The 23,058-nt window shown below is 39.9% G+C and overlaps 1 protein-coding gene across 2 annotated transcripts in view; it reads left to right on the top strand.

The window, feature by feature from the left end:
- Nucleotides 1–20,951: 20,951 nt before the first annotated feature.
- SESN3 (sestrin 3) overlaps nucleotides 20,952–23,058 on the top strand; it is a 68,008-nt gene continuing 65,901 nt past the window's right edge. The window contains exon 1 of one of the 2 annotated variants that reach the window (XM_088140594.1): nucleotides 20,952–21,244. In XM_088140594.1, the coding sequence (XP_087996720.1) occupies nucleotides 21,122–21,244 (123 nt within the window). In that variant the 5' untranslated portion in view covers nucleotides 20,952–21,121. The remainder of the gene's footprint in view (nucleotides 21,245–23,058) is intronic. The other variant, XM_088140593.1, reaches the window with a different exon arrangement.

Here is a 23,058-nt window from a genome sequence, read left to right as displayed (position 1 = left end):
AGAAACCCAAATTCAGAGAACAAGACTTTCTTGGCACCAGCAACTTTCCTCCTTATCCGTACAATTCTATGCTACATAAGTGAAAACAGTCATGATCAACTGTTCCAATATTAAAACAGTACATTCTCCCTTATTCCAGCACCATCCAACAATGAGGTCTTTTGTAGGCCATCTAGTCCAATAATTCCTGAAATTCTAGGAACTGTAGTCCCAACAAATCTGGAGGGCTTCAGGTTGTGGAATGTTATTCTATAGCTTGGATTTAATGGGTTTCCAGTGATGGTCTTACATGGTAATGAAGTTCATTTCACTTCCTTCCTATTGAGTAAGGCCCTGGACATCTATTTGCCTTAACATCAATTTAACTATCCACCAAAGCTTACAAACATAGGCACCTCACAAGAATTGGCTTTGCAAATAAGATCATCCCTCTTTGCAATTTACAAAGCTGTTGCTGAGTTTGCTAGGAAACAGCTTAAGTAAAATCTCAACAATATCTGATGTACTCTTTCTTCTGATTGGTTACTTTCCTGTACAACTGACATCATCTTGTTACTAGGCAAAAAACATCTGAAGCTCTGGCTTTGATGATGTTGCACAATGAGTTGGTTGGGGAAAGGCAATGCTTTTGCACTCGAGAAAGGAAAAAAAGAAACAAGTTGTCATGTGGGAGATAGGTTAGAAGTTTGTCAATAAAAAGCCCTTTTTAAAATGGTGGTTTAATATTAGCAGATCATTAGTACATGATAGGGAATTGGGGCATAATTTCATGTCATGTGGCAGATAGGTTAGAAGTTAGTCAATAAAAAGCACTTTTTAAATGTGTGATTTAATATTAGCAGATCGTTAGTACATGATCAGGAATTAGGGTATAATTTTTCAATTTTTTTGTCATCAGGAAGGTAGATATTCATGCTTCAGATGTGTTGGACTATAAATTCTATAATCCCTACAAGGTGGCCAAGAGGTTTGGGATTATGAAAACTGTAGTTTACACTCCTCTTTGGAGATCAGTGTGTTGCCAAAGAGATAAACTATAGTGAATTAAAATATACTATCAGTGTGATAATTGCTAAATGAACTTTGGGAGATACTTCACATACTTCAAAATTAACCCCTGCATATGCAGAAAGGCTCAAATTATTTACTTTATTCATATACCACCATCACCAAGTTGTATATGGATTCATAATAAGATATACTAAAAACCAAAATAATTTTTGAAAAACCTTTCATAAAATAATAATAATAATGAATAACAATAATATGCACTGATTACAGATCTCCTTTAAATGCCCTTCTGAACAGCTCAGTTTTAAAAAATTTTTAAAGGTCAGGAGGGATGGAGCTATCTGGATTTCTGGTGAAAGGCTATTCTCTAGCCCCGAGGAACCAAATGATCTTGCTTCCCCCGCCTTCCGCCATCTTTACATGGAGAACCCGCAGAATCTCAATCTGAGATGAGTGCGCTAGATTGGTAGGTCTGAACTAGACCAGTGTTTTTCAAACTTGGCAACTTCAAGATGTGTGGACTTCAACCCTCAGAATACCCCAGCCAGCACGATGCAAGCCACTAATGCTCAGAATTTAATAATAAATAAATTAAATAAAATCACTCTTTCTAGAGATACCACTGAAGCAGAGGGGAAAAAAAGACATTTCTGGACAAAGAGTAATTCATTTATGCTGGGAGTTAATTTCACTCTTTTCTTTTTCCATTCAAATCCCTACAATCTCCCAATGCCAGGTTGCAGGACTTCTATTGTACCACTGGCTAGGCCCATGAAATATATCTGGGTATCTTCAGCATATTGAAGATCTCTCTCTCTGCCACTCCGCCCAAACCAATTGATTATTTCTCACACTGGCTTCATATAAATGTTAAGAAACCACCTTGTGGCACCCACACTGGAATGGCTGATTGTGGCTGACTCTCTTATCCCACTGCCACCAATTGGAACCATTAACTCTGGAAAGAGTGCAATCTCTGAAAAATGGTGTCTCCATCTCCCAGCTCATGCAGGCACCTCAGAAGGATACCATGGTCACTGGTACTGAATGCCAAGATCTAAGGGAACCAGAAGGGATGCACTTTCCTCAACCAGGTCCTATCAGGACATCAACTAGCACAACCAATGCAGTTTCTGTCCCATATCCATCTCTGAAGTCTAGCTGAAAAGCATCCAAAGAGGATTTGAATTGGCAACTAACCTCAGACAAATTAGAGAATTATCTGACCATAGCCAAAGACTACCAATCATGTTCTTTATTTTCAGAACATCATGCAACTGTTCTGAGGTGAAGATTAGATTTCACATATTGACATGCATCAAGCTACAGATTACCTGGGACAAACCCATGATTGCCGCCTGATTGCCATGAAACTTCCTTAGATGATTATCACTACTCTCCCTGCCTTGCAAAACCCAGGAGAGCAGATCTCCTAAACAGTGACACTGTCACCCTTGCTGAACCAGGTTTTGCTAATAGAGGCTCACCCATGACATTCTGGATTAACATGGTCTTATTACATACCAATCTGGCATTTACCAGCAGCACCCTGAGGTCAAGACCTTCTGTAATTTCATAACCCAGCCCCATAATGAGATTACAGGCCAGAAATAGAGATTGGCACCAAATTGCAGATATCCTTTCCTCTGGAACTGCCTGCTCACAGCCTCATATTTTTCCCTATCCATCATGAAAGATCCATTAGCCATCAGTCTGTAATCTCTTATGACTCCACCAGATCTTCTGAATTTGCCTGTCTTAATTTGCACCTAACAAAGCTGTTTCTATACAAATCTAAATTTGTATGGAGATGTGATGGAATGGAATTATGAAGGCCTCTTGATGTCAGGCCTAGCCCAAGGAACTCCAAGAGACAATGCCAATTCAGTCCAGCTATGTTTATTAGCTACAACCTCTAGCAAGAATCTTCCCAGACTAAAACCCCAATTTCCAAAGTCCTCCAGCCACAACAGTGTGAATTCCTCAGGGAGGTGCCAGTCTCATCCTCTTGTTCCTCTCACGCGGTTCTGGTGAGCTAAGAAAATGTTTATCTCCCTGAGCTTGGCCTTCATAATTTCATTCCATCACAGGCAAGGTAAAAAGCCAAGAATAAAATATAAACTTTTACAGGATGCCAAAGAAAGAGGTGGGTTAGGTCTTCCAGATTTAAAGTTATATTTTGATGCTTGCTGTCTGGTATGGATGAAAGAATGGGTGACTTTACAAAACAAGAGGTAATTGGAATTAGAAGGACATGAGTTAAGATTCGGATGACATCGATATTTATGGTATGACAAAGTGAAAGTTAATATTGATTTTAAGAATCACTTTATCAGACATATTATACTGAGAATCTGGAACAGATACAAGATAAGACTGTCTCCAAAAATTCCTCTGTGGTTGTCACTCCAGGAAGCTTTTCATAGAAGAGAAATGGCACTCAAGCAACCATGGTTGACATGTGCAATTCTCTTATCATTTTCTGAAGGAGAACCTAATCTGAAAAAGAGAGAAGAATTAGAATTGGAAGGCTATGCTTGCCAATGGTTCACATATGCACAGTTGTTGGAAAGATTTAAATTAGATAAAAGAAGTTATGAATTTACCACTGAGAAAACGGAGTTTGAAAATGCTTTGTGTACTAATGATGAACATCTTATTGCTAAAATGTATAAACTTTTGTTAAAGATGAATCTGGAAGACGAGTATGTTAAAGACTGTATGCTTAAATGGGCAAAATATATATATATAACATAATGTTAGACCAGTGGGAAAATATGTGGAATAAAGGATTAAAGTTCACTCTTAATTATATGTTAAAAGAAAATTGATGTACCGTTGGTATTTGACACCAGTTAAATTATCAAAGATGTATAAAGGAATTTCAAATGTCTGTTGGAAATGTAATCAATGTCAAGGTATATTTTATCACTTAAGGTGGACTTGTGAAAAGGCTAAGAAATATTGGAATATGATATGTATTTTGATTCAAAAGATTTTGAAATTAGACCTGCAATTGAAACAAGAGACTTTTCTTTTAGGTATGTTGGATAAACAACATTTGTGACTCTTCTTCCCTTAGCTGCTTTTTCATCTAGCTCATGAGTCATGACTTTTATTAGTCTCCACTTAATACACTCCTTGCAACTTCAGATGGTAATAAATCCTATTACATATTTTTCCATTGTCTTCTCACATTCTCTTTCATTTTCTCCTTAATCCCATCAACTGTCACTCTCACCTTCTTGCTTCTTCTTCTGTACCCCTCCAATACTCTTTAATCTAGCTCCATTATCTCTTCATCTTCTGTAAAATCTTGCCACACCACCAACTCCACAGACTCTCCTCCAACAGTTCTGAAACTCAGTTCAAAAGCATCAATCATTTTCTTAACCACTTTCTCTTTCTTCCATCTGCCATTACAGGTCTGTATTACTCTTCAGTGGTTGGGCACCCCATGTCTCTGTTCTTTCAAAATTAACAGATTCACTGCATGGTTCAGCTAACATGGATGGTTGCCACTTATTTTGTGGGGGCCATGATGTCTAAAGTGCCATTTTTTCCTCAATCATTCTTCTTCAGTCCTGGAACATAGGATATTGTAAATCTCTCAGCCACCATTTTCCAATATTTACTAGGGCAACCATCTCCAACCTGGCTGGGAATTATAATTCAATCTCTGGAGGATACCAGTTGGGGAGATGGTTCTAGGATGAGCCAGCCCCATACAGTAGATTTCATAACACAGAGACATACCCAAAAAGGTTAGCATCAGGTCAAGGATAGCTGATCCTCTTTTGCCTTCCTCCAAAGAGAAAGTTGTCAGCAAGACAAGTCAGGAATTCCTGGAAGGACATGCTTGGCAGTTTCTCTCCCGATAGATTTGGGTGCAATTAAAATCTCTCATTGGTATTAGATTCTGGTTCTTTAAAGATCTGGATCTTACTTCTGGAAAATATCACTGCACCTTGGTGATACTTTGCCTGAAGAACAGCTTTGCTTTTAGTCACCCCTCCACTTATTTTAATCCAAATTCTCTCTACAACATTGCCAAGTTCCTTTACTTGGACTTCTGAGCAGCTTGGATACTTTTTAACATACACCACAACGTTTTCCTTTCTGTTTTTTTGGACACTCATCTGTCTAGGATGCTTTATTCTGAATTCCAGCACTGAGAAGGGGGTTGAATTCCAGAGCCTTCATGACTCCTTCCAACTCTAGATTTAGGAAACGTTCTTTTTGCCGTGATCATTGTTGTTTTGCTTATATTATTCAGTCTGTTTCCTTATAGCATTCATATGTTAGAACAGTTTGAAGCCATTTGCTCTGCTATCCCTTTCTACACTTCCCACCATCACCCAGATTTTTTTAATCCTTTTATTTTTATTTAAAACAAAGGTGTATTCTCAAAAAAGACATTGTCTATGAATGGACAGATAATTACTGAAGTTATACAATTAATACTCAGTATAACATTGGTAAAAGATACCAAACAGATACCTTGAGTTGTTTTCATGATATAAAAAGAAGTATACATTTTTGAGTATACATTAATGCCAAAATCTCCACTATATTATTATTTATAAATGTTAAAAGAAGAAAAAGAAAAAAAGAAAAAGAAAAAGAAAAAGACTCCTAAAAACAATATAGGCAAATATTTAATTTCTGACTTCCCCCTTTTTTGTAGTCCTACCGATTTGCTGTGTCTATTGGTATAAACTTTAGAAACCATATTCTAAGTGTTTATATTTACCCTGATGTGTAATACTGTATATACTTTGATTAGCAATACAAGTAGTTCTTGACTTAGAACCATGCGTTTAACAATCATTCTAAGTTACGATGGTGCTGAAAAAAGTGACTTACGACTGGTCCTTGCCCTTATGACCATCACAGCGTCCCTCTGATCACATGATCAAAATTTGGGCACTTGGCAACCAGCATGTATTTATGCTGGTTGCAGCGTCCCGAGGTCATGTGGTCGCCATTTGTGACCTTCCCAGGGGACTTCCAACAAGCAACGTCAACGGGGGAAGCCAGATTCACTTAACAATCACACAATTCACTTAACAACCACAGTGATTCGCTTAACGACTATTGCAAAAAAGGTCGTAAAATCGGGCATACTCATTTAACAAGCACGTCACTTAGCGATGGAAGTTCTGGTCCCAATTGTGGTCATAAGTCGAAGACTACCTTTATGGTTCTCTTCACCTTGACTTCCTATATATGTTCAGGCTGTCATTCGTAATCCATTTCCATTACATCCCCTAAGAGGCAGAATTTAGATCACATCCATCCTGGTCATTCATAGCATAATCCAGATCCACCTATTGCTGTCCTCACTACTGAAATATTGGCAGAGGGATGGCTGGATGACACTAGAAGATATTATACATCAGTGGTATGGAAAGGGCCCAGTCACCCTTCCAATGTCCTGCCTGCCTTCTCCTTCCTCCCTTGCCTCTAGTTTATTCAGGCACTTTCACTTCTTATGGTCTCCTGCTTCAGTTCAAGAGGTCCCAGCAACTTTCCTGCCTATCAACTCTCCCTAAGCCAGCACTTTTAGATGCATTGGACTCCAATTTCCAGTAAACAAATCAGCACACACATACGCACACAGCCCAGCCTCTGAGTTTGCAGTCATTGATATTGACAATTCATGAATTTTCTCTGACTCACTAATGTACAAAAATCCAAACAGATCAACGGCTCAAAACAGTGAATTAAGAATCACTACACATCTTTCCTGGAGTGTTGGGCTATACCTCCTTTCATCTCTAGTCTGCATGGCTAATGACTTGTTGAATTTGAATTATGGAAGTTGTAGTTCAAGACGCATGAGTGGGACAGCTGAACAGGTGGCCTCTGCATTAAAATATTTGTAGTCTCATCACCACCATCATCATCACCACCATCATTTTGTATCGGGAGGTACAAAAAAGTCAGCTAGCCAGTAAAATTAACCTTTTACATTAAAGAACAAAATGGTTTTATAAACTCATGAACTCATCCTGCATTTTCTCCTACAAGGTCTTAAAGACTTATATTTTGCTACTGAGGTTCTTGTATTTCAATTCCTGTTTTATTTCAACTCTCCCTTTCTCCTCTACCACTTCCTCATCTACTCTTTCTATGGTACCAGTCATTTTTAGAATGTGAGCCTAGAGGCAAAAAATTATCTTTATTTTTAATAGTGCATGCCTCTGGGGAATTAAAGGTGCTTTTGAAAAAGTTATTGCTGTAACTGTCATTGAAAGCTATTTCTGTGTTCAGTTTTCCATACCCCATAATGGGCATCAGTTAGCTGCACTCACTGAGTATCCAGTGCTTTGAAAAATAAATAAAAATAATAACTTGGGTACCTAGATTTAGAACATCATGTAATCATTAGGACTGACTTGAAGGACCATAACAACAACAACAAGACACAATACTGAATTTTTCATATAGATCTCAAAATTCAACCATGGAACAAAACAGTCTTTAACAATAGTTCTGTTTGCTCAAGTGGGGCCTAGAATGATGTATCCTATTAGACAACCACTTATGCCATTCCATTTTTGGAGCTCGGAGTGATTACAAAAGCAATTTGTGATATTTTCTTTATCTTTGCTAACTTTTAATCCCAGTCTTCCCTCAAGGCAGCTGGACAAATGCATAATTTTCTTTCACTCTCCTGCCCCTTGCAGTGTTTGCCTCATAAGAGTCCTGTGAGATAGATTCATCCGAGAAGCTGTCACTGTGTTCACACAACAGAGAGAATCAGAAACAAGTCAATGCAGATTTTAGTTTCTCATGTTCAGCTCTGATATCTTCAACATCTTGTATGAACTTAGAGAATCAGGATTCTTGACCAATCAGGATTGGTCAGGCATAGGCAAGTGATTTGTGTAAACATAGCTGGTTAGGTTTATAGTCTGCCTTTCTTCCAGGAGCATGAACTAGCTTACATTTAGATCTTTCATTTTATGTCCACAATATCTTTAACAATTAGAGAACCAGTGTGTAAATGAGGGAAGGGAAGGGAAGGGAAGGGAAGGGAAGGGAAGGGAAGGGAAGGGAAGGGAAGGGAAGGGAAGGGAAGGGAAGGGAAGGGAAGGGAAGGGAAGGGAAGGGAGGGAGATCCAATGGTACTGGACAATTTCCACTTGCTCAGTGGAAGGTAATCAGTTTACAGAACTTGATGGTATTGGAGGAAATAGATTATATGGACCCTTTGATTGCACTTGTCAATGACCTTTGGTGGGTCCAGAATGGGGGTGATGCATCCATCCTAGCCATCCTTGATCTCTCAATAGCTTTTGATATTATTGATCAAGGTATCAAGGTTCTGGCTTTGAGGGTTAGAAGTGGAAGACACAGTATTGCAGTGGTTCTCTTCCTTCCTTTGGGGCCATTTCCAGTCAGTGTTGGTGGGGAGAAGGGATCTAGGCCAAGCCAAAAAAGACAGACAGAAAGAAAACAAAGAATTTCAGAGAGCTGTTAGAAGAAACAAGAAGCAGTGTTACAAGATCTGAAAAGATGATGATGGAAACTGACAAGGAAAAATAAGAAAAGTCTTCCAAAAAATCTCTGAACTCAGAAGGAGGTTCCAGCCTGAAATTGGTGCACTAAAAACACCAATAATGATTCAAAGAAAATTAAACAAAGGTAGAAAAAGTGTACTGAAATTCCATACAGTAGAGATGTTAACATCCAAAATACCTTAGAAGATATTCCCTATTTACAAGAACTTCTAGCACTAGATAATGAAGTATGATCAGCCCTCAAGTCATTACCAGGTTGGAAGGCTACAGTACTTCATGGACTAGCTACAGAAATATGGCAAGCAACAGAAGAAGAATTTGTAGAAGTTCTAATCAAACTATGCCTGGAGAATGATACAGTGGCCAACACATTGGAAGAGATCAGTCTATTTACCAATACGAAAGAAAGGAAACTTAACAGAGTATGCAAACTATCACACAATAGTCTTAATTTCACATGCTAGCAAAATAATGCTTAGGATCATCCAAAGCAGATTAGAGAGAGATGCCAGATGTTCAAGCTTGTTTTTAAAAAGGCTGAAGAACAAGAGACAATAATGCTGATGCACACTGGATAATTGAGAAAGCCAAAGAATACCAAAAAGAAGTCAATATGTGTTTCATTGATTATAGAAAGGCCTTCAATTGTGTTAACCACATGAAGCTACAGGTAGTTTTCGCCTAACAGTCCTCATTGGGACTGGAATTTCCATTGCTAAGCGACGTGGTTGTTAGATGAAACATCACATAACCACACTGTTTAGCAATGGCAGTTTTGATAGTCCCAGTTGCTGTCGTTAGGCCAGGACTGTGCCATCATTAGGCAAGGACCTCACATTTCTCCTGTCCTGCCAGACTTGCTTCCACTTCAGTTCCCCCCACCCACCTATCTCCTCCCATCTCTGCCCTTTTGGCCAGGCCAGACATGCCTCATCAGCAATGGAAGAAGACAGCGAAGGTCAGCTGGGGGCAGCAGGGTGGCAGAGTGCAGGGCAGCGGGGTGCAGGATGGGGTGCAGGGCAGCGGGGGCAGTGGGGGGAGCAGAGTGCAGGGCGGCAGGGGCAGCAGAGTGCAAGGCGGCCAAAAGGGCAGAGATGGGGGGAGATAGGTGGGTGGGGGAGTTGAAGCACACCTTGCAGTTGTAAATGCCTGAATTTTGATCATGTGACCGCGCGGGTGCTGCAACGGCTGTAACTTCGAGGACCGGCCATAGGAACTGTGAGGAAAATCAGTTTTCAGATGAAAGCAAGCACATAAATCAAACTGAAACATGAGGAATTTGCAATAGACTTGGAGCTAACTTAATCCCCAGTTCACACCAACTTTTGTAACTTTTTATCAGAACATGTCCATGGCAATTCAGGAATCTATCCTGAAGGATGTCTTCTACCTGGCATTTGGCACCCAACATTGCCCTCCTCCCTTTGATCTGTTCCTTCTCGCTAAGACAATTGTTTTCTTTGTACTGTAAACAGTAGATAGCAGAAAGGCAGGAAGTAACCTGAGACCTATAACTTATGTATCATCATATGAACACGTATGTCTGCATCATCCTTCTCCTTTTCTGAAATGTGTAAGTATCAGTGCACCTCTTTCGTTTGCAGGGGTGTCTCTCACTATCCTTTTGGTATGTACCGTTCATAAAACACTGCAGTAAGGCTTGGTTATTTGTTTTGTCCTGCGTTTTGATTTCGCACTGCAATTTGTTCAGCACCATCATAACTTCGAACAGTCACTGAACGAATGGTCATTAAACGAGGGCTGCCTGTATAGAATGTCCTTAGGAAAACAGGAACCCCAGAACATCTGATTGTCGCCATGAGAAACCTATACATGGGACAAGAAGCCACAGTCCAGACAGAACATGGCAAAACAGGCTGGCTCCAAGTCAGCACGGGAGTAAGAGAAGGCAGTATACTTTTTCCTTATTTATTCAACCTATAAACTGGATATATACTGAGGAAGGTTGGATTGGAAGAAGATAGTGTGGTCTTAAAACTGAAGAAAGAAACATTAATAACAGATGCAAAGATGATGACAATAGTCTGAAAGGTGAAAATAAAAATAATCTGGAAGCTGTAGTAATGGAAGTCAAGGAACACGGATATATATACCTTCCTCAGTATATATCCAGTTTATAGGTTGAATAAATAAGGAAAGAGTATACTGCCTTCTCTTACTCCCGTGCTGACTTGGAGCCAGCCTGTTTTGCCATGTTCTGTCTGGACTGTGGCTTCTTTATTTTTCTGGTAAAAAAATGGGACTAAGAAGACCAAACTAATGGTCTTCAAGTACAGCAACTATCCTTAGAATTGACAATAAGGAAACTGAAGGAGTGGATAACTTTTGCCTTTTAGGATTGACTGTCAACTGTAAAGAAACCAGCAGTCAAAAAAATAGGCTGTGGATTAGCACTTGGTAGGGTAGCAATGGAGGCCTTGGAAAAGATACTCAGATGCTGTGATATGTCTATACCACTAAAGACCAGAACTGTGCAGGCAATCATTTCCCTTGTGATACTCTATGGAAATAATAGTTGACCTTTTCAGGAGCAGGTTAGAAAGAATATTGACACACATTCCAACTGTAATGGGTACACCACTGGAACACTGAAAGGCGTTCTCTCATCCTGGAGAAAGTCTGCTTTTGTGTTGCTAAAGCTGACATTGACTTGATGGCACATAATTAATAAAAAGCTGCCCAGGGTCACTATTTAGAAACAGGGCAAATATTTAATTTAAATAACAAATGAAGTGTGCGGCTCTATTTTTATTTCAATAGTTTTATTGATTTATGGCCAAAAAGCCCAAATAGCAAGTTACAAATATAATCTAAAATTTGGCATTAGATAAAACAGTTTACCAAGTAAAATATTTGACAAATATTACGTAATACACTTAAAACCCCAATTGATTGATGTGTTACTAAAAGCCTTGTTTTCAATAGCCATAGTTAAAAATCTGGCTGTTGCCTCTGTAATTTTAGGAATTTCATCTGCAAGTAAAATTTTAATACACTCAGAAGTATCTTTTCCTGGGTTTGATTTTAAAATAGGTCAGATAACATCCTGCCAAAGACTCTTATAAAATTCACAGTCCAATAAAATATATTCACCGTTTCAAGTTCAATACCATTGCAGGATCAAAATCTTTGAGAGAGGGTGATTTTTTGAAATCTACCATAAAGCGTATTTGATGGCAACAGGTTTAATCTGGCTTTTGACAAGGCTATTCTGTATTTATTTAAAGATATTTAGGGAGGTGAAAAGTATATCCATAATTAATTCCAGAAGTTACAGGTGAACACGGAACTTCAGCTTTAGTCATTAATTCCTGTACTGAATTATCCCATAATCTTTGTTTAATACAATGAAATGCTGATGTCATACCCCCGGAAAATAAATAATCAGGAACAATGCCAATCTGACTAATCTTTTGGGTCACCTGTTTAAACCACACATCTACAAAAGATTCATTTGGGATTTCCTGAAGCAATCCTTCCTTGTTTTTGAAAAAGTATACTGGCATCCAAAACTGAATAGTGCTTAGCCAAGCCATTGTTTTCAAAGGGCATTGCCCAATTTCCAGGAGGAGAACAGAGTTTGGAATATAATTTGGAACACTTAAAAGAGATCTTAAAAATTTCACCTGCAGTGAAATTTATTGGCAAATGTAATCCAAAGTGGAGCTCCATATAAAATCTGAGATGCAATTTTTGCATTAAAACCTGTGTTGCTGCAGGAACAAATCTCCCTCCTTTTGAAAAAAAAGTTTTGAAGCAAGGTCATCATAGTAGATTTTGCTTACAGAAGTATTATCTTGCAATAAGGTTGCCAGGATAGAGCATGATCAAATAAATGCCCAAATAACTAAAATTCTCCACTTGTGTTATCACATGATCTTGAATTTTTCAGCTGTACTTTTTAACTTTTTTTTTCAAAAACCAACATTTTAGTTTTATCATATTGATTTGTAATTGGTTTTCTTGGTAATACTTAACTAGTGGCTCAGGTAGGCTTTTCAAACCCAGTCTAGAACATGAAAGAAGAACAGCATCATCCACATATAACAAAGCACAAATTTTCCTTCTGGCTAATGGTGGGCAGTGGCCATCAACCTGAAGTAATATAGTCTCCAGATCATTGACATAGATATTAAATAGCGTAGGGCCATAATACAACCTTGTCTCACACTCTTGTTCATTATTATATCACCAGTAAGTAAATCTTTTCTGTTGCATCTAGCTTGCATTATACTATCTTGATATAGTGCCAGTATTAAATATGTGAGATGCCTGTGAGGGACCAAATTCTCTGATTTAGCCTTGAGTTTTCTTCTATTAACAGAATCAAAAGCGGCCTTCAAATCTATAAAAGCAGCAAATAATTTACCTTTCAGGAAAACAGAATTTTTTTCTACTATGTAAACTAATATAAAACATTGATCAATTGTTGATCAGCCTTTCCTAAAAGCAGCCTGAGCATTTGTTAGAACAAAGTGTTCCTCAAGGTAAGAGATTAATTTTTCATTTAAAATATTTACCCAGGACTGATAACAAACTAATTGGCTTATTATTGACAGGGTCTTCCATTTCTCCCTTCTTAAGTAGGGGAACTATTATAGCCCTATTCCAGCTTGAAGGGATTAAATCAGAACTATCTATTGCAGCAAATAGGGCTGCTGATAAAGGGCCCCACCAATCTAGTTTTTATTTAAGGAGTTCAATGGGTATATTATCCAAGCCAGGAGCCTTACCAGTTTTTACTTTTGAAATAAGGTCAACAATCTCTTCCTCTAACACTGGTCCCCACTATGGAAAGGTAAGTAACATTGATCTGATGTTGTTTTCTATATTTACAATAGGCTGCTGTTGTTCTATAAAAATTGATTTGAAATATTTTTCCCAAGTCTTAGATGGTATACAGCAATCTGGGACCGAGGGAGCAGTGAAAGCCCTGGAAATTAAATTCCAAAAGGATTTAGAGTCTTTGTAGAGGGAAGCATTTATTTATAATGACCAGGAGTCTGTCTCTGATTTCTGTTTCTTCTGGCATATTAGTATCTTATAATTATTCTTCAATTCATAATATCTCAAAGGGGGCTGTTGTAAATTAGACTTTATCTATATTGAATATAAAGTTGCTAATTTCTTTTTAGCAGTGGCACAATCCGCATCAAACTAGTTGGAAATATTACTCAGCCAAGTATTTCTTTGATTTGATGGAGTAGATGATCCAGATACTATGGGCCTGCCTGCTTGCAATCAGAAATGAACCACACAACAACGATTTATGGACATATAATTTCTAATGAGAAAAAAAATACTGTGTTGGAACCAGAGAGGCAAAAGAGAAAGTGGGTAGACACACAAACTGGTATCTGAATTTCTGTCTGGAAATATATTATGCACACATGTTTTTCTGCAAAATATTACAGAAAGTATACAGCCTACCGCAAACCCTGGGGAATTTGGACTTCAACATGCTTTTTGGCTACCTAAGGATCAACAAATGGAGAACCAATTCTCTTAGTATAAAGGACTTGATGCCCATAAGCTAAAAGAGAGTATTCACTGAAATAAAAACAAGCTATAGAATTACAAGTGTAAGACAAACTTTCCCCAGCCAAGATACCCTCCAGTTGTGTGGATTTCAATTCCCAGAATTCTTAACAAAGACTATTCAGGCTGGAGAAATCTGGGAATTGAAATCCATACATCTGGAAGGCAACCAAGTTGGGAAGACTAGGTTAGATCATAACTCTCACCATGTCTCACCACTGGCCTGCTTTCTAGAACATGTAGGCAGTGGGTGACTGAATGGGGTCACATGTTGACCACTTATGCACTAGAACAGGACAATAACCATCTCCATCCTAGACTTCCAAGGAAGGCGTGCGTGGAAATGTCTGCTGCCTGGATTCTGGCTGCTATATGTTGGACAGTATCATATAACTTCCAGCCTGTGAAAGGAATCTGAAAGTCTTTCAGCTACAGGAAGTTTCATTTGCACAAAATTAATTAGAAGGTTCTCTGGCTGTAAAACAGCTTGGCATGCTGAAATTAGGAATTGTGACTCAGCACACACCCCATCCCTGAACTTGGAGTAATCTGAAGGATTTCTAAAGCTGTTATACTAGCATTGCCAGATATTTTAGAGCAATAGTTGCCCCATTGCCAAGATGGGTTGCTTAAGAATGGAACATGATTGTCTGGGATTGTTCAAGGTCTCCCTGAATTATTTACAGTGGCAAGAGACTCATTAATTTTATATGTTGTTTTAGATCAGATGTAAGGAAAAATGCATAGTCTTGATAACAGTATTCTGCAATTTTCTAGAATGTTCACTTAGATTTTTCTCAACACAACTTCATCTATGACTATTCCATTTCACTCATTTCCATTAGTCTCGTTTTTCATCCTCTATTCTTATATTTTAAAACAAATAGTATAATATGTTTTTGCTTCTGGCTCTGTGTCTAGGAGCAAGAAAGAGGTGGTGATATCAAGAGTTTCCTTAAGTTTTTAAAAGGCAGGTCTTTTAAAAGGCATCTCCTTACTGGTTCAAGGAAGTTTGGGGGATGGAGGGTGGGGTGGGAGATGGTAGCAAAAAAATAATGTTAATTTTTGCCTATATTTGAAAGGAAGTCTGTCCAAGCAATATCTTTAATCCCTAAACTATTTCATTTAAATGATCAGATGCAATTTTAAAATACTTGTGTAAGCATTTCTCTGTCTCTTCTGATAGCAAGGCCTCATGGACAGTTTCATCATTTTAACTTGTTTTAACTTCTCTATTCTTACTGAAAACAAAATGAATCAGGGAAGGGAAGCAGTAAGATTATTCTTATTGGTCCAATTTTTAATTTCTTAGCAAGAGGTTAAAATCCAATCAAAATAAAGCATTGCATTAAAGTTACCATTTTCCTACTCTTCCTAGATGAAACTTCAGCAATCCTGCAATACTCCAATACTGCCCACCCTCTAATATGATAAATGAATTTGTGTAAACCTCCTCATGAAAAAAGCTAAAAATATATATACATAATAAAAACTGCTGCGTTTGGCAGGTAATTTTGTCAGATGTCCAGACCTGCTGGTTTAGCCATCTCTCATTCCAGTCTGCACCAAATATGAAAATGCCAAATTTGGGGTAGAGAGGCTATAGAGCCAAGTGCAGTGAAGTTGGTGAGTCAATGACTATGGCCACAGCACCATCTATCAAGACATCAATCTGAAAAATGTTTTAGCTTTCCAGACCTCAATTAACTTGGCAAAGGAGGTGTTGACAGATGCTCAAAACCAATAATATAGTAAACAGCTGCCTCCCATAGAAGTGATTGGTCTATACAGGAAGCAAGATACAGCATTTGTTTAAATCAGCCCTAACAGGAGCTCTAAGAGCAGACTTGAATTTCAAAAGCTACCTATTGCCTGCTGAAAGGAAAAACAGGGATCTCAAACAGACAAAGGTGAGTCTGGGAGAGATAAATTTAAATTGTAAGTTGGGTCAGGAGTGAAGGTCAACATTATATTGTGCCCTCTTTGACATTTAAATGAAAATCAGAAGAGATGGACTTTCATCCTGAACATTGTTAGAAGCTGGGTCTCGCTTTCTCCCCCATGGGAATGTCAAATAATACTTCCCTTTTCTATATTTCTTTTCTGTCCAGCTTCACAAAGAAGAATGAGACAGAAGTACAGGACAGAACAACCAGCTAAATACATTTTTGTTTGGGGGAAGGTAGCTCATTCTGCCTTAATTTGACAGATTCTATCCTGTTGGGTTTTTTTTTTTTCACATTACTTGATTTGCAAGATTTTAAGCATGACTGAGTGTTCATAGGGAACAAAGTAAAAGAACTCTTAACATCCAGGTCACAATATATTGTTATCCACTTCCAAATGCCTGGGTCTTGATCTGGAGGAAAGTTTCTTCGACCTTATAAGTAAACCTCTCCATTGCATCCCCTATTGAATAGAAAAGACTAGAATCAATAGGAGAGTGAGCAGTTGTGAGAAAAGGCTTTTTGGCTTGTGATTCTACAGCAAACATCCTATTTCTTTCTTGGGATCATTTTCATTCCACCCTCCAGCACTGCAAGTCCAACACAGCAAGTAACAAAAAACTAGAAACAAAATCAACTCACCAAAATCCACACAATCAACCTGTAAGTAGAATCTTCTTCATGGGCCTTTTACATCTTACCACCAATTTTGTAATCTAGGCTAGACCCAATGAGACTACACAGGAAGGCTTTTTGTACCTTGTAACTCACCCACTCAATAGCATCCTCCAAGGCAGTGTTTCTCAACCTTAGTGACTTAAGATGTGTGAACTTCGACTCCCGGCATGCTGGCTGGGGAATTCTGGGAGTTGAAGTCCACACATCTTAAAGTTGTCAAGGCTGAGAAACACCGCCCTGAGGAATGGACAAGGCTGCAATTGATAGGTAAGAGGGCAGTTGTGAACTATCTCTGTTAGGCCTGCCCATCACTGTTAGAGGGCAGAGAGTGACTACAGATGATTACAGATTCTTCCCAAATCAAAACCCAATTTAAAGTCTTACCAAATCTGGGGATGAATTGCAACAGAAACTCAAACAGAGGGAAGATAACATTCTCTTGATATTTTACACTTGACCAGCCTCTCCAGGAGGTATTGTGACGTGGCTCTGCAGCATTGAAAAACAAGTCCCCATCCGCTCTGTCCTAATTATATCTTCTAACTGCATTAGCACACAGACCAGCTACTCTGACTCAGCATTTTTCACTAACCCTACAACCTGAGGCAAACAGACCTCACATACACTCTCCAACTTTTTCAACTTCCCCCAGAGCCCATATCTAATCTTATGCTGCCATGCAGCACAGCTGTCTTGTTTCTACATGTGCAAGCAAGCTATGCTGTAGCTGTGGTTATTAATTCCTTTATTCTTTTGCCAAAGGCAATTGCTGTTCCTGAAGAAGTAACACCAGGCTCACTTGTGTGGTGCATGGTATATTCTCCAACCAGCTCCCTAATTTTATTTCTCTGTTAATTTTTGTCTTTTCACAAATTAACTTTATGATAGGGCTAGACTTTCCATATTCCACAAATTAAATATTTTCTGTTCTAGTGGGATGTTAACTTTTGTCAGTGGGGGCGGTTTTAAAGTTATAGGAAAAGGTATGGATAACCAGGGATCACCTCGAATGCCTTTGCAGGGGGGCAAAAGCTATGGGAACAGGCAAGGAAATGGATTTTGCTATTTTCAACTGGATTTCGTTGAGGAAGTTGTTTTTTCCTTTGTGTGTGTTGAACTAAATCAAGCCTGTTTGGGCTTATACTACAGTTTTGGGGCCTGGCAGGTTTTATGTTTTTCCTGCCTCAGAACAATGGGGAAAAAGAAATTTAATGGTACATTTGGAGGAAGCTGTACCAATGGACACAAAACTGGATATAGAGAGATGCAAATTGCCCACTTCTATTATAGAATCTCTTTTGCACTATTTCCTGCCGCTTTTTCATTTAACTTTAGGCAGGGGCGAAAGGATTTGCAAGCAGGAAATAATGGGTCACTTTCTTCTTCTTTTCTGAAGCTGTTTTTCGTGGTGCACCTATGCAGCTGCATAGCTATGAATAACCACATGCTATTTCTGAGTCTGTAATCCTGCACACCCTGTACAAATATGTAGCTGGTTATCAGACTGAAAATGAGAACCACTTCACTTGTAGTGCTCTATTAGGGCTTACGGGAAGTACAGAAAAGATCAAACACTTGTGACCTTTTAAACTCACTGCAACTACCACCATAGGTATTGTTGTGGTTCTTGACTGAGTGATAATAACCGAGGATGCTGTGCTCATGCCTTCTGAGCACCCACTGCATTTGGGAAAAATACCTGTGTAGCAAGAACCTCAGAAACAAAAAGCAATCTAGCATAGAAGTGTCCCCAACTATATTTTCCTTTTCGCTGACTTTACATCCTAATTAGCCTTTGCAACTGCATAGTTGATGGTGGGGTCTTGAAAAGGAATAGAGTACACTGCCCATCCCGTGACTCGTTGGGTCATCGTTTCAGAGAGGCTTCCTTACCAGATTCCTCAATGCCTTCAAGAATGGCAGAGCTTCTAATGTACTGTCTTCACTGGAAAAGTTCTTAAAAATTCAGGGAGATATTCAGAGATGTATTTGCCTTGAAAATAGCCCATGTCGTTCATATTCAACTGTATAGCACAGTCCAACATCAGGAGCTGACCACAGGAAATGTTTTATGACATTTTGTATTATATCATAAAACGTTTTATGATAATTTTTATGTCATAAAATGCTTTATAAAATTTGCCGAATTTCAGTTCTGCAGGAATCACGTGTCCCAGATTTTGGACACATTCTGTAAGTTAGCCCATATAAGGTACCTAGGTTCAAAAACTGTTGGCCTATGATGCACCATTTTGCACAGTTAAAGGTTACAAACAGGCACAAGAGTTTTAGTAGTATATAGAGAAAACTGCCTGATTCTGCAAGCTCCTGCACGCTCCCATGGCACTCACCCAAATCCACACAATCAACCTGTAATGCCACAGGCAGAGAGTTTGAACTGGTGAGCATCATCATGCCAGATCCCACCTGTATTCTAAAGTGGTACAGTCCAGAAAGCAGTAGCAGACTGTAAAGCATCACCCAGGCTGGCTGCTACGGCTTCTTCACTAGGAGAACCACCTCTGAACAAAAATGAGATTTATACCATTGTGATATTAATCCAAGAGTTGTATCATGTATACTGATGCTCTTTTGATGTGTCATCCAGTGCACTCCTAGCATCCACAATGGGTTTACGGTCAGGCTGTGCTGCCAAGGAAATGTATGTTCTTTCTTCTGTACCCCAATATGTTTTGAGCTAAATTAGTCCTTCAGGGCACAGCATTTGTGAATCTCAGCTTTGTTCAATGGCAGCTGATTCTCAATCTCTTGGTTTTGTTTGTTGTTACTGTTCCCCCTTGTTTCCTCCTACTAGCCAGCATTGCTAGCGGCAATGATTGGGTTAAGCACACTCAGTGGAGCCCAGTCTTTGTGATCAGAAAAGCCATGTCATTGTCTGCCTCCTCTCCAGCATTACAGGGTTCCTGTTTTTGTTTTTCTCAAGAGACACGGGGAATTTCCCCATCGGTACCTTTGAGTTCACCTCCTTTTATTTGAGCAAACCCGCTTGTGCATTTTAAAGGTAGGAGAGACTGTGAAATCATCCTAAATTGTTGCATTCTTCCCGGATTTTGCTGGCTTCAGTAAAGCTACAGTTTTTTAAAAAAGCCCTCTAAATAATCCTCCTTGAAAGGCTTGGACTTGGGCTTCTGTAACAAACATCCTACTGTATTTCTTTCTTGGGATCGCTTTCATCCCACCCTTCAGCACTGCAAGTCCAACAGAGCAGGCAACAAAAAATTAAAAACAAAATAAACTCACCCAAATCCACACAAACAACCTGAAAGCGGAATCTTCTTCATGGGGCTTCTTGCGTTCAGTGGGACTTACCACCAAGATTGCCATCTCTTGCCAATGTAGCTGGACTCAATGAGACAAACCCCTAAGTATTCAAATATTGCATTCAGCCATAAGGTGGTTTGTTTTGCTTTAGTTTAGTTTAGCGTGCTGTCTCCTAATTTGCAAACCATGGTTTATAGGTTTGTTTGTTGTGTGAATCCAGTCAGTGCTGTTTTATTAAAGTTAAGCATACTGTGGCTTAGAAACCAGGCACAGGGCTACATCTTGAGTTGTGCATTGCAAGCACCAAGCTAGAGAGTGAGGAGCTTTTCACAACCTGGTGCCCCTAGCTGCATCTGACTACAACTCCCATTAAGCAAAGCTAGCCAGGCTGAGTTGATTGGGAATAATGGGAGTTGGAGTCTGAACCACAGGGACGGCTTGGGGAAGAATGGAACAAAGCATTGCACAATTCCTCCCTCCCCCCCAAAAAAGAGATTGGGCTTCCACAATTTTCTACTCCCATTTTTGGAAGCAGGTAAAGCGATGCATTGCCACGGTTTTGCTTTAGGATTCCGACAGTTTCATAAGGGAACCTTTGCTTTTCCTCCTTCCTCCCGGGAGCAGCGAAAGGGGGGCGTAACCGCCTCGTGCGCGCGCTCTCCCCGGTCCCCTTGACAGAGGCGCCTCTGATTGGTGGAAGGAAGCCCAGCCTCCAAGCCTCCAGCTGGACGTGCGCTTCCTCGTCGCCCCGCCCCCTTCCTTCTGCGTCCCCGCCCCTCACCCGGAGACTGCCCGGAGATGAGGACGGGAGAGCGCCGCGTCGATTGGCTTGCGCTCCCCCAGCCTTGCCACTGGCCGGTCGGGCAGGGAGGGGGCGTGGCGGGAGCGCGGCGATTGGCCGCGGCGGAGGGGTGTGCGCGAGGGGATGCAAGCGGCTGTTCCTGGGCTGGGGAAGCCTGGCTGCGCTGGAAGGGGCGGGGAGGGGGCGGCGGCCGGAGGCGCTTCTGCTGGGGCTGCAGCCGCCGCCGCCGCCGCCGCCGCCGCCGGGCTCTGAAGGCGGGTGGACGCTGAGCCCGCCACCGCTTCCCTCCTCTCCCCCCGCTCGCCCGCTGCACCATGAACAGAAGCAGCGGCGCCACGTCGTGCCCTCCGACGGTCCCCGGCGACGGCCACAGCAGCGGGCACGGGCGCAGCGAGTGCCGCCGGGTCTGCAGCAACTGCCGGAAAGTCCTGAGGCAGGTGGGTCTGCCCTCTCTCCCGCCACGCCGGGGGGCTGCCCTGCCTGGGGTTTGGATGCCCTTCCCGGTGCCTCTCCGGCGGCGCCGGACGACAGCTTCCATCATCCACGGCACTGGCTGAGGATGACGGGTTATAGTTCGGCTGAGGGAAGGCGGTTGGGCTGCTTCGCTCCGGGCACACCTCCTCAGAAGGTCTTTGCGGGGGGGGAGCGGAGTGTAAATCTGCTTCTCTAAAAAAACTGCATTTTTTTAAATCTGGGGGGTTGTGCATTGATTTCCTCAAGAATCTATAAATAGACTCACACAGACGTATATATAATTTATTACAAATGCCTCTATGTACACTCACCCATTTACCTATATATTTTCCCATGGTGCAGGGATATAAAATAAGACACAGGTAATATAAACACCTAATAATTTTGTGTCAAATTATGCGCTGATTGCATGCCGTGTAAATATCTATACTGTATTGTTAATGTTATGTATCTTGCATCCCCATTATGCCCTTCCTGTATGTGGTGTTTCTGGTTTTGCCTTTTCCCAAAATGTGTTCAACGGGTTTACTATTAAAACCTAACCTATTTAAAGGAAAAGAGTTTTTGGTAAAGCATAAGAAAAACAGCCATGAATAACATTGTGCATGGTGCTCAGGCACAAATGTAGTAGATAATCATGTTCATTAAAATCAGAACCTGAGTGGAGGAGAATTTCATTTGATCACCTCTAAGTGATAACTTGATATCCAGCTAGAATATAGGGCTTACTGTAAGTAAATATGGATGGAGGAATTGAGTCTTTGTGAATGTTGGTAATCCTTATGCTAGTAATAAAATACAAGTAATGCTAGTAATCCTCTGCTAGTAATCTTTATGCTGTAATAAAATACAAAAATAGATAATGGCTAAATAAGTGTTAACACTGCAATGCCTTCTACACTTCCATCACTAAAAGATAAGTGATATTTGTTGTGTCATAGGTCCAAATACCAAAACAGCAGATTCATGATTTGCAGGTTTTTGCAATTGTACTGTGATTCATTTAATATCTTAAAATCAGCTTTAACCAACCTGCTGCCCTCCAGATGGACCACAGTTTCTATAATTGCCTGATATAGGCTAAGATGGGGAGGCTGATTTAAAAATTGTCAATATATATCTATATATGTATCATCTAGTATTATAAGCACTTATAAATCCACTGATTTCAGTGGGAGACTTAACTGGCATGTGTTCATTTTTTAATAACTATGTATAATTTTTGTGTTGCTGCATTTATATTGTTTTCTACACTATTGCTTTTCTTCCTATTATTTCCACTCTGCCCTGTTGACCCTGAAGATTCAAGACCTTGAAAAGGTTCAGAACAAATACTGTGACAAGGTTCTGTTTTGTTTCAATTGTGTATTTCCCTTTTAAAGCTTTGACCTCTATAGATTTATCAGTTTATCCCTAGCACATGTGTATCGATTTATCTCTAGTACATATGTGTGTGTGTGTGTGTGTATGTATATGTGTATATATATGTATATGTATGTATAGGCATTTCACTATATTCTTCTCATCTCAACCTTCTTTCTTCACTATATACTTATTGCTAATGAAAATGCTTTTAGAGAGTACTAAGGTTTTGCTTGTGATAAAACTTTTAACAAAGGACACTAAAGGACTGATACGGTTTTCAGTATTGATTGTTCCTATATTATCCATCAGAGTAATAAATCCCTTCTGATAGAAGAATAAAATTGAAAAAGTGAGGAATGACTGTGTTGTGGGGTTGGTACAATCAGACTGAGTGTTTTGTCTGTCTTCCTAA

The sequence above is a fragment of the Python bivittatus genome, unplaced genomic scaffold (assembly GCF_059951505.1).
Source record: "Python bivittatus isolate LINGU-HERP-01145 unplaced genomic scaffold, Pbiv_v1 ctg000340_np1212, whole genome shotgun sequence".
Lineage (NCBI taxonomy): Eukaryota > Metazoa > Chordata > Lepidosauria > Squamata > Pythonidae > Python > Python bivittatus.
Note: the sequence above shows the minus strand (reverse complement) of the source record. Positions and strands in the feature narration are given on the sequence as shown.